The sequence below is a fragment of the Somniosus microcephalus genome, chromosome 2, assembly GCF_052327205.1.
Source record: "Somniosus microcephalus isolate GS21.2 chromosome 2, FLI_Smic_1.0, whole genome shotgun sequence".
NCBI classification, from domain to species: domain Eukaryota; kingdom Metazoa; phylum Chordata; class Chondrichthyes; order Squaliformes; family Somniosidae; genus Somniosus; species Somniosus microcephalus.
The window spans coordinates 232,153,757-232,168,857 of NC_140988.1; the positions used below are offsets into that span (position 1 = coordinate 232,153,757).

Genomic DNA, 15,101 nt, shown 5'->3' on the forward strand with positions numbered 1-15,101 from the left:
ATGCCCTAAATATACAAGAAGTCCAGAGTAGTGTGGAACAATTACAAAGGGTAATACAACAGATTTTACAGAAAGAAACTGGTTTGGTTCAACAAGAATCAGAGTTGGGAGAACATACGATAAGGAAATTACTCAAAGGAATCAAAGTTATAGAAGACCATGCTAGCACTATCAACAAACTAAACCATAGAGATGAGGAACAGGCAAAAGATGGGGTAGGGAGAGGCTTGTGCCATGCCTATGGCCAATGGACAGTTAAAACACAATCTGGCACAGATACAAGGTGAGGTACCAGACTGGATTAACAGCACACAGCTCTATGGCCTGAGCCCGAATCCAGGCCCTCTGAGTGCTTGTACCCTCAAGGGGATGACCAGAGTATATCCGGTGATACAAAAATGCAAAGCAGAAATGATAGCAATGATAGGCATGGTACTCATGATACCAGTGGTGAGACTAGACACGACTCCATACCCACAGTACCAGGTAACAAACATAGGCATAGTGAGGGGTGAGACATACCTCCGATACTATCCAATTGATACCTATGCCATCAGGAAGAATGGTACTATAAGAGGAGTCTCCCTAAACGGATGCCATGGGAAAGGTTCGCTTACGATATGCCCACGTCCGGTAGGAGAAGGCCCTAAGGATCAGTGCGGCTATAATAAGACAGAGGGGTGCATGTTGGAATTATCACGTCGATCACCATCACACCCGCTCGGGATATAGAGGCAGAGGGGAGTATTGTATAGCCACCACAGAGACTGAGTACCAATATAGTAACCTTGTATGTGTAATCACAATGCCTAACTTCTGCTTTACACCAAAAATCCTATGACAATTGGACACACCAGATTGGTGTATGTACACTCAAGGGAGGAAATGAAACTAAATGTGCCAGATAGTTTAAGGGACGAATTGGTCAATTATGAAGATCCGGTGGGGGGCTCTAATACCCCACCTGCAAGAGATAAAAGAGGGCTTAAGTAAAATGGTGAAACAATATGTAATGTTGCAAAGGAACCTTGGGGAACTAGAAAGGGACATAGAAGTAGAACTACAGGAGGTCCCATGGTATAAGAAGCTGTGGGATTGGGGGGGATGAATGTCAACATCCGCCCCTGGATCTGCATTACGTCTCACATACTAGTTATAGTACAATTGGTTTTGGCGATAGGAATGGGAATAGCAGCATGTGCCGCCTGTAAAAAATGTAGAAAACAAAAAAGAAAGATGGAAATGGAAGAAATATACATGACCTTGATAAAGTAGTAATGTATGCTGTTCGGTGGTAATTGTTACAGAAACCTCCTGGGCAGATTCCCATCGAGCAGACGGACTATTACTACGAACGAGCAAAGGCTTGGGAGAAAGACCTGCTTGACGGATGTATAGTACTAATAACATTAATGCTTATAACCTATGTAATTGGATGGATAATATGTTGATGGAAAGGATGTAGGGGGCATAGAAATCAGGATGATAATATGATTATATAAACAAGGTGACCCAATGGGTTGGATTTGATCACCACCCCGGCAGGACACCATAATAGGAGAAATAATCGGGTTGGTCAATGATTAAAAGGGATTAATCAGGACCAAAAGGGGTGACTGAAAGAGTTAAAAGGGCTAAAATAAGGGAATTTAGGAACCGAGCATATATCCAATGTACATGTCCCATAGGGAAGTATGGTGGAATGTGGTCAAACTGTCAGTTGCTACCTGAATAATGTGCACAAACTGTTAGCTACCAATTGAGGAATGTGGTAAAGATAACATATGGGGGTCACAGGACTATGTAACGGTCAAAATGTGCACACGGGTCACAAGAATTTGCACCCAAAATCAACTGTATGATGTAAGCCACGACTTAGAACAAAAAACTGTATATAAGGCAGGGGATCTTAGCGATCGGGGAGCATTCATCCCAGCATGAGTGTCTCCCCTGTCGGCTTGTAAATAAAGTTAATTTACTGAACGAACCTCCGGACTCCGAGTGATTGATTGGGAATAAGGCGGACGTCGACCCTTTATGGGAATAAGGCGGACGTCAACCCTTTATATCAGAGGGTCTGTCTCGGGGAGAAGAAGCTCTCCTGGTTTACCCTTACCGGTTCACTAATGGCCTTTAGGGAAGGAAATCTGCCGTCCTGATCTGGTCTGGCCTACGTGAGACTCCAGATCCACAGCAATGTGGTTGACTCTCAACTGCCCTCTGAAATGGCCCATCAAGCCACTCAGTTGTAACAAACTGCTACGACAAAGTCACTGTGAGAGTACCTTCACAACACGGACTACAGCAGTTCAAGAAGGCAGCTCACTACCTTCCCAAGGGCAATTAGGGATGGGCAATAAATGCCAGCCTTGCCCACATCCCGTGAACGAATAAAAAAAGTGTAAAAAGATGGTTAAAAATAAAGCGAAAGGAACTACTATTAAAAATGTGTTAAACTGTCTGAACAGCAATGCACAGTGTTCGTAATAAAATAGGGGAACTGGAGGCAATAATACGTTGCGAGGGACCAGATATAATAGGGATTGCGGAGATCTGGCTACAGAAAAATCAGGACTGGGAATTAAACATTGCTGGGTATAACATATTTAGAAAAGAGAGGGAAAAAGGGGAGGTGGAGTAGCTGTACTTATTAGAGATAACATAATGACAGAAAAGTGACACAGCTATTAGTAAGACAGAATTAGAATCGATGTGGATAGAGATAAAAGATAATAAAGGATCAATCACCTTGATGGGATAGTCTACAGACCACCTAATAGTGGGAGGGAGGTGGAGGAAGAAATATGCAAACAAATTAGACAACTGAGTAAAAAAACATAGAATAATAATCATGTGGGATTTCACCGACCCTGAAATTAATTGGCCAGCAGAGGTAGGTAAAGGGGATAAAGGAATGGAATTCCTACAATGTGAAAAGGACTCCTTTCTAACCCAATATGTATGAAGCCCAACAAGGGAGGATTCACTACTGGATCTAGTAATGGGGAATGAACCAGAGAAGATAAGAGAAGTAAAAGTAGGGGAACACCTAGGCAATAGTGACCATAATATAATATGCTTTGAGATAATAATTGAGAAGGACATAGTATGATGAAGATGAGGGTAATAAATTGGAGAAAAGATTATTTTGAGGGGCTGTAAACAGAACTTGGGAAAATAAAATGGACAATATTGGCAAACAATGATGTAGAACAACAATGGTAAACATTTAAAACGGTGTTCAACAGAGTCCAGGAAAACTTATTCCACTTAAAAACAAGAACAAACTAAACACTAATGAGTCACCATGGATAACTAAAGACATAATGGAAAAATTGAGGGGTAAGGAAAGAAGCATACACTAAGTACATGACAGCAGGGCAGAGCATGACAAGGGAGAATACAAAGAGATTAGGAGAGAAGTAAAAAAAAACAATTGGGAAGGCAAAGAGGAACTATGAAATTAAATTATCAAGGAACATAAAACAAAATAGTAAAATATTCTACAGGCACATAAATAAAAAAGGAAAGTCAGGATGGGAATAGGGCCACTTGGGGGCGGTGAGGATAAAATCACAGGCAGCGATAGCGAAATGGCAGAAATATTAAATAGTTACTTTGCTTCAGTATTTACCAGGGAGACAGATCAGACATGACATTGGAAGATGAGATTAGAAATATAACTACATTTAAAATAAAAAGGAGAAATATTAAATAAACTAATCAAACTCAAAGAGGCTAAAACCCCTGGTCTGGACAGATTACATCTGGAGAATCTGGGGAAGTAATAGCAGAGGCACTATTATACATATTTAATAATTCGTTAGAAAATGGTGTAGTGCCAGAGGACTGGTGGATAGTTAATGTAATACCTATATTTAGGAAGGGAGATATAACATGTCCAAGGAACTATAGAGCAGTCAGCTTAACATTGGTGGTAGGAACAAAATGGAAACCCTACTAAAAGAGAAACTAGAAAAACCATCTAGAAACCAGAAATAAGAATAGTCAGCATGGATTTCAAAAGGGAAAGTCTTGCTTGATCAATCTCACTGAATTCTTTGAAGAGATAAGAGAGAGAGTGGACAAGGGTAATGCAGTAGATGTCATTTATCTAGATTTCCAAAAGGCCTTCGATAAGGTGTCACATAATAGACGTAATGAACAAGGTCAGAGCATGCGGAATCAGGGGAAAAGTAAGAGAGTGGATAGCTAGCTGACTTCAAGACAGAAAGCAGAGGGTAGGGGTAAAGGGTAGCTATTCAATGGCAGAAGGTGGAAAGTGGGGTCCCACAAGGATCAGTGCTGGGACCAATGTTGTTCACAATTTATGCTAACGATTTAGACTTTGGAATCAAAAACACTTTTTCTAAATTTGCGGATGACACCAAATTTGGGGGGAGCCAATACTGAGGAGGTCTGCCGCAAATTACAAGAAGGCATTAATAAATTTGCAGAATGGGCATATAATTGGCAAATGAATTTCAACACAGATAAATGTGAGGTATTACATTCTGGTAAGAAAAATAAGGAGGTCACATATTACTTGGAAAATAAGAATCTAAATAGGGTAGACGAGCAAAGGGATCAGAGTACAAATGCACAAATCACTAAAAGTAGCGACGCAGGTTAATAAGGTCATTAAAAAAAGCAATCCAAGCACTAGGGTTTATTTCTAGAGGAATAGAACTGAAAAAGAGAGAAATTATGCTAAACTTGTATCGATCTTTGTTTAAACCACACTTGGTCACCAGATTATAAAAAGGATATAGAGGCACTGGAGAGAATCTGTTAGGCCTGGATTACGTTTTCCCACCCCACCCCCTTTACACCTGCACAATGCTCTCCCTCTCCTCCCCCCACCCCCACCCCCCAGACCGCAACGGTTCAAGGCAGCAGCTCACGACCATCCTCTCAAGGGCAACTAGGGATTGGCAATAAATAAATAAAAACAAGTATGTATTCTGTGCAATGTTCCCTGTAAGTGGCCGCACAGTGGTTCATGGAGCCCGCGCACCCCTTAAAGGAGCTGCGCTGGGCCAAACAAAATTAGAGAGAACATTGATTCTGTGCTGGCCTGACACATGCATGGCATTACATTTATCTGTTATTTGCCGGACTCGACTATTCCAATGTTCTCCTGGCCAGCCTCCCATCTTCCACCCTCAATGAACTTGAGCTCATCCAAAACTCTGCTGCACGTATCCTAACACGCAGCAAGTCCCATTCACCCATCACCTCTGTGCTCGTTGAACTATATTGGCTCATGGTCTACCAACAACATTCCTGTTAAGCCGTGCAGCTATCTGGAGGTCCCGCCAGGCTACTTACCGGCTTTTGAATGGGAGATTTTGCGCATGTGCAAAATTTTGAATGCACCACGCAGCCTGTTAAAGGGACCGTGCACCCCCAAAAAATTAGGGGGTACATTGTCCACCAACACCTTGATTTTAAAATTCTCATCCTCATATTAAAATCCCTCTATGGCTTCACCCCTTCCTATCTGAACTCGGCAATATGAGCGCTCCTAACCCGGGAGGGTGAGCCCTATCTGTTCTCTGAAAGTAGTCGTGTTAGCACTGTGAGCTCTGGAGCCTGGATGTCACAATGAAAGGATCAAATTACACATTGCAAAGATCTTTCAGGCAGGATAGAATTACACATTCCAGACAAATTGTTGGATGTGTTGTCCTCCAAGGGGTCCAATCGGAAATTTGATGTTGCAAATAGACACAACCGAAGGGAATAGATGGTTCTGTTGATAGAGTTAGATGAGGAAAGGCAGAAGGAGGCTCGAGTGGAGCATAAACACCGGTATGGGTTGGTTGGGTTGACTGGCCCATTTCTGTGCTGTGCTGTATATTCTATGTAATTCTATGTAACAGAATTCCTCGAACAAATCTCTAAGTGCACCTCTGCCTGAGGGCAACGGTGGTTACAGCCTTTCTGCCCCTGATTTAACTCTTCTGCCTGGTATCCTTTTGCTGTGCCTCTTCCTCATTTTCTTCCAAATAACATGGGTTCCATAAGGAAACCCATGGTGCCAATATAAAATGCAACAACTGAGAATGGCAGTGCCAACATTCTTGGCCGTCAGAAAGAAAGCGGTCTGCAATATATAGACTACCAAATAAGCAGCAATATTAATTAATCTAACATCTGTAAATATATATTTTTTATATTAAAAATGGGCACATCCCCCTTTAAACATAGACGTTCAGTCAGCAGCCAGGTTTCAATGATGCCTATTTTGTATGGGTGGCTTAAGGACTTGACATAAACACTGGGAATCTATGCCTGTGCCAATTTGAATATATATACAGTCGAGGATGATTACACGCAACCGGTTCCTTTGATCAACAGATGGTTGTTGTTCCTTTGAGTTCTCATTTCTTTAAAAGTGTACAAAAGTGCAATTAAATACAGTTAACAAAGTATCTACAGAATCTATTGTAGTTACATTGAAACTGGTGCAAAAAAGATGTTGACCTAATGTAAAACAGCCTCAAGAGTACATCAGTAAATGCTACTGCCACCAGTAGACGAACAATTATAACACATTTCTTCTGCATCAATAAATGCCACAAAATACAATTTGACCCAGCTGTAAAATTAGAAGAAATCCTGCATGGGCTTCAACATTCTCAAATTTGTTTTCTAACATATATCTTTGAAGTTATTTCTTATTCGGATTTCCATGTCAAATGTTACAGTAGAGAAGGTTGTAAAAGAAAATATACATGTTGTAGAAGGCAGCTTGAGGAAAAGGTAAACCTGGCAAAGACACATACTTCCTGACCAGGTGGGAAAAACAATGCTACCTAAAGGAGTAAAAATCTAAAAGCCACTAAACATGGCACACAACAGCTGCCAAACACGACCAGAAAGCTTAGAAATTCCCTGCTTCTTGAAATATATCAGTCATGTGAAGGGGAATCCCTTAAGTACTATTGGGGAAATAAAGACGTACAGAACATTGAGTCACTGAATTAGCCTTTTCTTCTCATTCATTTTGTTTTGATGCAGAAATACTAATGTAAATCTTAAGACTAATTTACAAATTCATACGGATTGTCTCTGATTGGCTCATGCCTTTCTAAGTGTTCACTATTTTCATCCTATATTAACTGAGGGATAACACTTGAGCATCTCCACCATTCCCTCGCTTTCAAGATGGCTCCTGTGGTGTATGTAACCTGTTCCACCGTAAGAGAACTTAAGCCTGTTCCACCTTAAGAGATGTACTACTTTCTCTGGCTGCTGTATACGTAATACCGGTGGTGACCACCGGTATATAAGTACTGTGTAGTGATATTGTATTTAGTATAGTCCTGACCTCCAACTAGTAAAGACCTGTTGAACTTTATTCTTGTAGTCTGCGTCAGTAATTAATCTTAATACAACTGGAACACACAGACTTAACAGTGGCGATGAGTCCGATTCTTACCCTGCGGCAGTTTATATCCACGGCGGCTTCGTCCACAGAACGGGCGTCGAAGAGAGGCATCCACCCTCATCACCCTGCTGGAAGACACGTCGCGCGGCAGGCATCGAGAACCCGGAGTGCAGAAGACATCCTGAACTCGAAGCCTCCATCAGTGGCAGTCAGCTATCTTCTTTCTACCTCGGTGGTGGGTAAGCCGGTCAGCGACGCGAGCAGAAAGTCGGCCGCGTTGGCTGTACAGACGGGGGGAGGAAGACGGAGGAATAAGGGCGGTGAGATCGATTGCGACCGGAGATAAGGGCCGGGCCGCATTCGGGCCGAAAGGCGCAGCGTGGGGACATCGATCGCGGTTGGTGATAAGGGCCGGGCCGCTTTCGGGCCAAAAAGGCGCAGCGTCTGGGGCGACTGAAGGCGCGAGAGCCGCGGTGAAGGCGAACGCAGCTGGTGCTAATAACCGGGCTGCAAGAAGGGCTGCGAGGCACGACATCGGGGAAGCGCAAATGCCCGAGGGAGCCGCGGTGAAGCGGAGACAGCGTCGGGGGAGTTACTAACCGCTGGGAAAGGGGAGCAGCAGCGGCACGCCAAACGCCATTGCAGCCAGTGGGTGAAGACCGCCAAGCGCGGGAAAACTGCCATTTTGTAGGCGGAGGACGAAGACAAGAGCGGGAAGCCGCCATCTTGGGATAAAATAAATTGCAACGATGCCTAAACATGGGAACATTGATACCTTTGATGGCGACATCGAAGATTGGGCCATGTATGTAGAACGCATACAAAATTATTGTAAAGCAAATAAAATCCCAGATGCAGAGAAAGCACTAACTTTATTGAACTTAATGGGTGCGAAGACATACGGGCAATTGAAACACCTTTTATCACCAGATGAACCGACAGATAAGACGTTCGAGGAGATTGTTACTGTCCTGAAAAATCATCTAAACCCCACGCTGCTGATGCTAGCGGAACGATTTAAATTTTACAGCAGAAGGCAGCTGAAGGATGAAAGCAATGCTGAATATTTAATGGAATTGCGTAAGCTAGCAAAGTACTGTCAGTTTGGAACGGGACTAACAGACGCACTAAGAGATAAATTTGTGTGTGGATTATTAAAAGAAGATACACAAAAGCGACTGCTCGAGGAGAATGAGCTGACGCTTGAGAAAGTGGTCACTATGGCAGCAGCACACGAAGCCGCAGCGAGAGGCACGGCAGTAATGCAGCTACGGTCACCGGAACACAGTACAAATAAATTGGGTTTGAGTACTGTAAAATGTTATCGTTGTGGAAAGACAACACACGATCAGAACCAGTGTTGGTTTAAAAACCAAGAATGCAGAACGTGTGGCAGGCTTGGCCACATAGCTGAAGTATGCCGGTCAGGAAAGAAGACCAGCAACAAAAAGTCACCGCAAGGAAAATACATAAAGGTGCACAAGGTGACAAAGACCAGTTCGAACGAACAGAAGTCAGATTCAGACGCGAGCAGTAATGAACTGGGTAGCTTAAGAGTACATAACGTTGGTAAGGATGCAGATCTCCAGACAATTTGGGTCACTCTTCAGAAAGCAGGAGTCCAAGTAAAGATGGAATTGGACACTGGATCGGCATTGACGGTCATGAATAAGAAAGATTACAAAAGGTTATTCCAACATATTCCCCTACGGGATACGGAGATTTGATTGAAAACATACACGGGGCAAAGAGTGTACCCCATCGGAAAGATAGAGGTAAAAGTGGTCCACAAGGGCAAAGAAAGCCAAGTAATGGACTTATATGTGCTACCTGAAGGAGGTCCACCACTACTGGGACGGGAGTGGATTAGGAAAATGAATATGGACTGGCACTCCTTAAAAGCACTAACGGTAGATTCTGGGGAAACAGATGTCAAACCTAAACGATTGTCCAAAATATTGGATGATGCTAAAGAGGTGTTCCAGCAAGGACTGGGAACACGGAAAGGAATTACGGCAAACATCAAGATTGATGAACATGCACAACCAAAATTTTTCAAAGCCAGACCGGTACCCTATGCAATACGACCTACTGTAGAAGCGGAACTGGAAGCGCTAGAACGTTCAGGTGTACTGTCTAAGGTAGATTGGAGTGAGTGGACTACGCCCATTGTTCTCGTGATGAAACGTCCTTCGAGCAACAAGCCAGGAGAACCAGGGAAGGTTCACATCTGTGGAGATTTCAAGATCACCGTTAATCCGGTGCTTCACACGGTGCAGTATCCGCTTCCGCGGATTGAGGATATTTTTGCTTCGTTGTCTGGCGGGAAACACTTCACCAAGATAGACCTGGCGCAGGCGTACTTGCAGATGGAGGTTGAAGAAGAGTCACGCCAGTACCTCACGATCAACACGCATAGAGGTTTGTACTGGTATAATAGGCTGGTTTTTGGAGTGGCATCGGCTCCGGCAATTTGGCAGAGGGCCATGGAGCAGGTATTACAGGGAATTCCAGGCACACAATGTTACCTGGACGATATTCTGATTACAGGTGATGGTGATGAAGAACACCTCGCAAACTTGGAACTGGTGCTCAACAGACTGAAAGAGTATGGACTTCGAGTTAATCGGCAGAAATGTGAGTTCTTTCAGAAGCGGATCTCGTACTGTGGTCATGTCATTGACCGGGAGGGGCTTTATAAGTCTCCGGACAAGATAGAGGCAGTTGTAAAGGCTCCCGCTCTGGATAATGTCTCTCAGTTGAGGTCGTTTCTGGGATTGATTAACTATTACCATAAGTTTCTACCGAATCTATCCACGGTACTGCACCCGCTGAACGCTCTTTTACAGAAGGGGGTACCATGGGAATGGAGCGAAAACTGTAAGAAGGCATTTCGCAAAAGCAAAGAATTGATCACCTCAGAGGAAGTGTTGGCTCACTTCAACCCGACACTGCCTATTCGGTTGGCTTGTGATGCTTCTCCATATGGTATTGGGGCAGTACGCTCACACAAGTTGCCAAATGGCACGGAAAGGCCAGTCGCGTTTGCATCCAGATCATTGACCTCCGCTGAGCGCAACTATGCGCAGATCGATAGGGAGGCTCTCAGCCTTGTATGGGGAGTGAAGAAGTTTAATCATTACCTGCAGGGCCAAAAATTCACACTTCTGACAGACCATCAGCCGTTGGTATCCATTTTTAACCCTAAGAAGGGTGTTTCGGTGATGACAGCACAGCGACTCCAGAGATGGTCCCTTTTCCTAGGGGCACATCAATATCAAATAGAATTCAAAGGTACAAAGCAGCATGGCAATGCTGATGGGCTGTCGCGCCTGCCACTACCTGAAGCAGAAGAGACGACGAAAGTTGACCCTGTTGAGTTATTTCATTCGACCATCATCGAGTGTTTACCAGTCACCAATGCAAGTATTGAAAGAGAAACCAGGAACGACCCGACACTGTCCCGAGTTTACGAGGTGACAGTGAAGGGATAGCCAACACATGGTGATCCTCTGTTACCGGCATTCTCGGCAAGGCGAGACCAGCTGTCCGTCTGCCATGGTACTTTGATGTACGGGACAAGAGTGATTATTCCTCCCAAGTTACGGGAAAGAGTTCTAAAGGAACTGCATGAAGGTCATCTGGGGGGAGTTAAGATGAAAAGTCTTGCTAGGGCTTATGTATGGTGGCCGGGCATTGACCAACAGATAGAGGAGTTGACAAAAAGCTGCGCTGGGTGCCGAAAAGTGCAAAATGCACCTCCGATCGCACCGCTACACCCATGGGAATGGCCTTCAGCCCCATGGCAACGTGTACATATTGACTTTGCTGGTCCATTCATGGACTCCATGTTCCTAATTGCGGTGGACGCACATTCCAAATGGCCAGAAGTGATCAAGATGAATACCACTACTTCAGAAAAGACAATTGCGGTGTTAAGAACAATATTCGCAAGGAACGGATTGCCAGAACAGATATGTTCGGACAACGGACCACAGTTCGTGTCGGAAGAATTCCAAAAATTCTTAAAGTAGAATGGGGTGAAACATTATACCTCTGCCCCATATCATCCGGCGACAAACGGGTTGGCCGAGAGATTTGTCCAAACATTCAAAAAGGCAATAAAGGCCATGAACGATGATCAGATTCCGTTACAACACAAGGTGGACAATTTCCTAATGGCATATCGAAACGCCGCTCATGCAGTGACTAACCAAAGTCCTGCCATGATGTTTTATAACAGGAGGTTGCGGTCCAGGTTGGACTTGTTAAAACCAAATGTGCGGAGGGAAGTGGAAAACAAACAGTTCCGGCATATTAATAACAAGTCCACTCGAAGTTTCGACGTAGGACAACCAGTGTTGGCAAGGGGCTATGGAAACGAAAAATGGCAGTCCGGAACAATTCGGGCCAGACAAGGACCTCTGATGTACACAGTAGATATTGGTAACAATGTGATAAGGCGTCATGCGGATCAACTGGTAGAATCAAGAGCAAGGGTCGAACCCATGGTTGCGACAGAGGCAACTGTGGAAGACGTTAATGAACCTGAAGCATCTACCTCGGCAGGGACTGTACCTGATGATGACGTCCAATACATAGGAAACCAACAAGAAGAGTCACCTCAGCAACAAGAATCAGAGACCACTGAAAGGCGTTATCCAAACCGAATCAGAAGGCCTCCTGAGAGACTGAACCTTTGAACTGTTTATACCTGAAGTTATATATGTATATATGTTATGATGTTATGTTAAATGGGGATATGACTGTTAAGCTAAAAAGGGAGGATTGTGGTGTATGTAACCTGTTCCACCGTAAGAGAACTTAAGCCTGTTCCACCTTAAGAGATGTACTACTTTCTCTGGCTGCTGTATACGTAATACCGGTGGTGACCACCTGTATATAAGTACTGTGTAGTGATATTGTATTTAGTATAGTCCTGACCTCCAACTAGTAAAGACCTGTTGAACTTTATTCTTGTAGTCTGTGTCAGTAATTAATCTTAATACAACTGGAACACACAGACTTAACAGCTCCCTTTGTCTTTAAATGGTCCGACCCCTCCACTGACCATTCTACTTATGACCTATAAATACCTTTTTATTTCCCTTGATAAGACCACCAGTCTTTGTTCATACTCCCTCTGAACCTTCCTAATCTCCCCATTTGATTCCCTTTTGTTCTTTTTGTATTCCCATAGTTTTCTTCAGTATTATTCTCCCCTACATTTATCAAATGCTTCTTTTATAAACCTTACTTTTCTCTACCATCTGTTTATCCTTGGAACTCTAGCCTTCAATGTTCCCCTTCACTCCTAGTTATAATACATCTGTGTCTTGCAATCTGCTGTTTTTTTCTAACCAATTAATCTAGGCTATGTTCCCTTCCAGCCCACTAAAATTAGCTAATTTCCAGTCCAACGCCGTTATCTTTCACTTTTTCTTTATCTATTTTCAATGAGAATAATTACATTATGGCCGCTATTTCTCAAGTGTTCTCCTATATTCAGGTCACTTACTTGTCCTGCTTAGTTACCCAGAACCAAATCTAGCACTGCATCCTTCCTACTGGATAAGGAAATGGGATTAAGAATAATGTATCTATCCACTGAGACAGCGACAGAAGCTATTAGCCGTTTTATATTAGAATGGAAATTTTAACTGGTTGGGAATTTATAGCTAAATTTCACTATATGGCAGTGTAGTTATTACTCTGATGAAATTTTGGAGTGAAAACTTCCAGCTGGCCAAATCGATGAAGGAGGGTAGTCAAGCTAAGCTATGGACATTTTCAACAAATCTGCCAATTTCTGTGAACAAGATAGATCAGTGCATATTCTGAGTTAGTAATTCAATACCAATCAGCACACAAGCAGAACCTAGCAAATCACTGTAGAATCTTTTATGGATGCCATTCAGATTAGGCTCCTTCTGATGCAGACTGGATATGCTGTCTTCAATACCTGCAGCCATACAAATATTTTTGAACTGGATTAATATTTCACCTTCAAGAGTTCACATTACCATGATGTAAATGGGCCCAATCTATATTAATAAAGATATCAGATTGCTAAATGTAACTATATTAGAGGTAAAGAACAAAATAAATGTGTCACGGATGTTTCCTATGTATTCCAAATCAAACTCTTTGTGTATCTCCTAGAGTAATAGATTTGGCCTGGCAATGAAAAGCTGAAATTAACAGAAATATTACTGGGTACTGTGCGAATATATAACATGCATGCTCACCGAGGCACTCCTAGCCACATATTCCACGATGGTGACCAGTCATCTTCAGGTAAGATGTTTTGATTGCTGTTAAGAGGCATTTGACTGTTGACATTGTCTTTTTCTGCCACCCTCAGTTCCAAAGCTTTGAAAACAACAGAAGAGGAGGCGGCACTATGCTTTATTATGGACACTGCTTCACTTTGGGTCATACCAGTTAGTTCAATGCCATTTATATTCAACAGAATGTCACCTGAGAAGAGCAAAGAAAATATGAAATGTAGGAATTCATTTTATAACTTCTAAATGGACTGGTATGTGAATGTGCTTCAGAAAATAATTTTTTATGACTCTAATAACTGCTTTCATTCAATGTTGCATAGTCTGCTTACTGATGCAGGGAAAAATTATAAACTTACCCAGTCCTATTGGAGTCACATTCGGGTAGAGTTTCCAATACTGAACTAACAGTTTTAATCAGATTTCTTCCCTTTCCTGTGTTATGGGGCCTCAGTAGAGCATAGGCAGTTGACCTGCTCTTGAACCTGCCATTAGAATGTGTACAACAGCAGTCTGGGTTGCTGGGTTGACTTGCTCTCTGGATTACCTCTATTTTGTGCCTTCTACAGATAACCATAACTGCAATCATGGATTCATTCCGTAAGGGATGAATGAAGCATCCTTACTCCTTCTGGCATTATCATACAACAGAATAAATGCCACTGAACTTTTCATTTTTGGATAAGGATTTGTGCATAATATTGCCAGGTGTTAATCTAAACAAAAAATAAGGAAAATGACAGTGCTAGCCAATCCAGAGATGATTACTTTGGATATGAATTATGGGGCAGTCTGACGAATTTCATTTCAGATGGTTGTAAATCTGGGACACTTATAAATACATGATGAACAAGCCTAGAAATACCAGACCTCTAAAGAGCAAAGTCATGGGAAGGGGTCAGAATTAGGGGCACAACCTGGATCTGCTGAAATTCCAGCCCATCTAACTTAACGTACAAATTTTAGACCCAGCTTGCAACTTTGCAACTTCTCCCCTTCCTCACTTACATCCCAACAGCATTTTTGGAGCGGGTCGGTTCATTCCAGATATCACTTGGAAATTTTAAGAGGGATTGATTACCTTTGAAATGCTGTCCAAAGTTCCCTGCGGGGGGGGGGGGGGGGGGTGGTGGGGAGTAGACACATTTTTTTAAACCTTTGCTTGTTTAGTAAGGGCCTAAAGCTCCTGCTCTGGAAACAGCCAGGTGCAGTTTAGGACGGGGTCGTGGCAAAGGCCAAAGTGGCGGGCGGAAGTAGAATCCCGTTGCATTTCCACCCCCTCTGAAAACTTTGCTGAATTTCCTGCCTACAGTCTCTTAAAATACTCCAATCAACAGTTATCAAAGATTGTGTTGAAAATAAATTGAAAATTTTTATAAATTAAAAGAACAAAAATTATTCATTTGAACTGTAATGTC

At 42.9% G+C, this 15,101-nt stretch overlaps 1 protein-coding gene across 4 annotated transcripts in view; it reads right to left on the minus strand.

Annotated features, from left to right (window-relative positions):
• Positions 1 to 15,101, minus strand: part of lnx1 (ligand of numb-protein X 1) — a 353,323-nt gene that overhangs the window by 59,912 nt on the left and 278,310 nt on the right. For all 4 annotated transcript variants that reach the window (XR_015074155.1, XM_085969955.1, XM_085969956.1 and 1 more), the window contains exon 9: positions 13,645 to 13,876. Coding sequence is in view for 3 of the 4 variants with exons in the window: in XM_085969955.1 (XP_085826081.1) it covers positions 13,645 to 13,876 (232 nt within the window). In the remaining variant the exon portion in view is untranslated. The remainder of the gene's footprint in view (positions 1 to 13,644; positions 13,877 to 15,101) is intronic.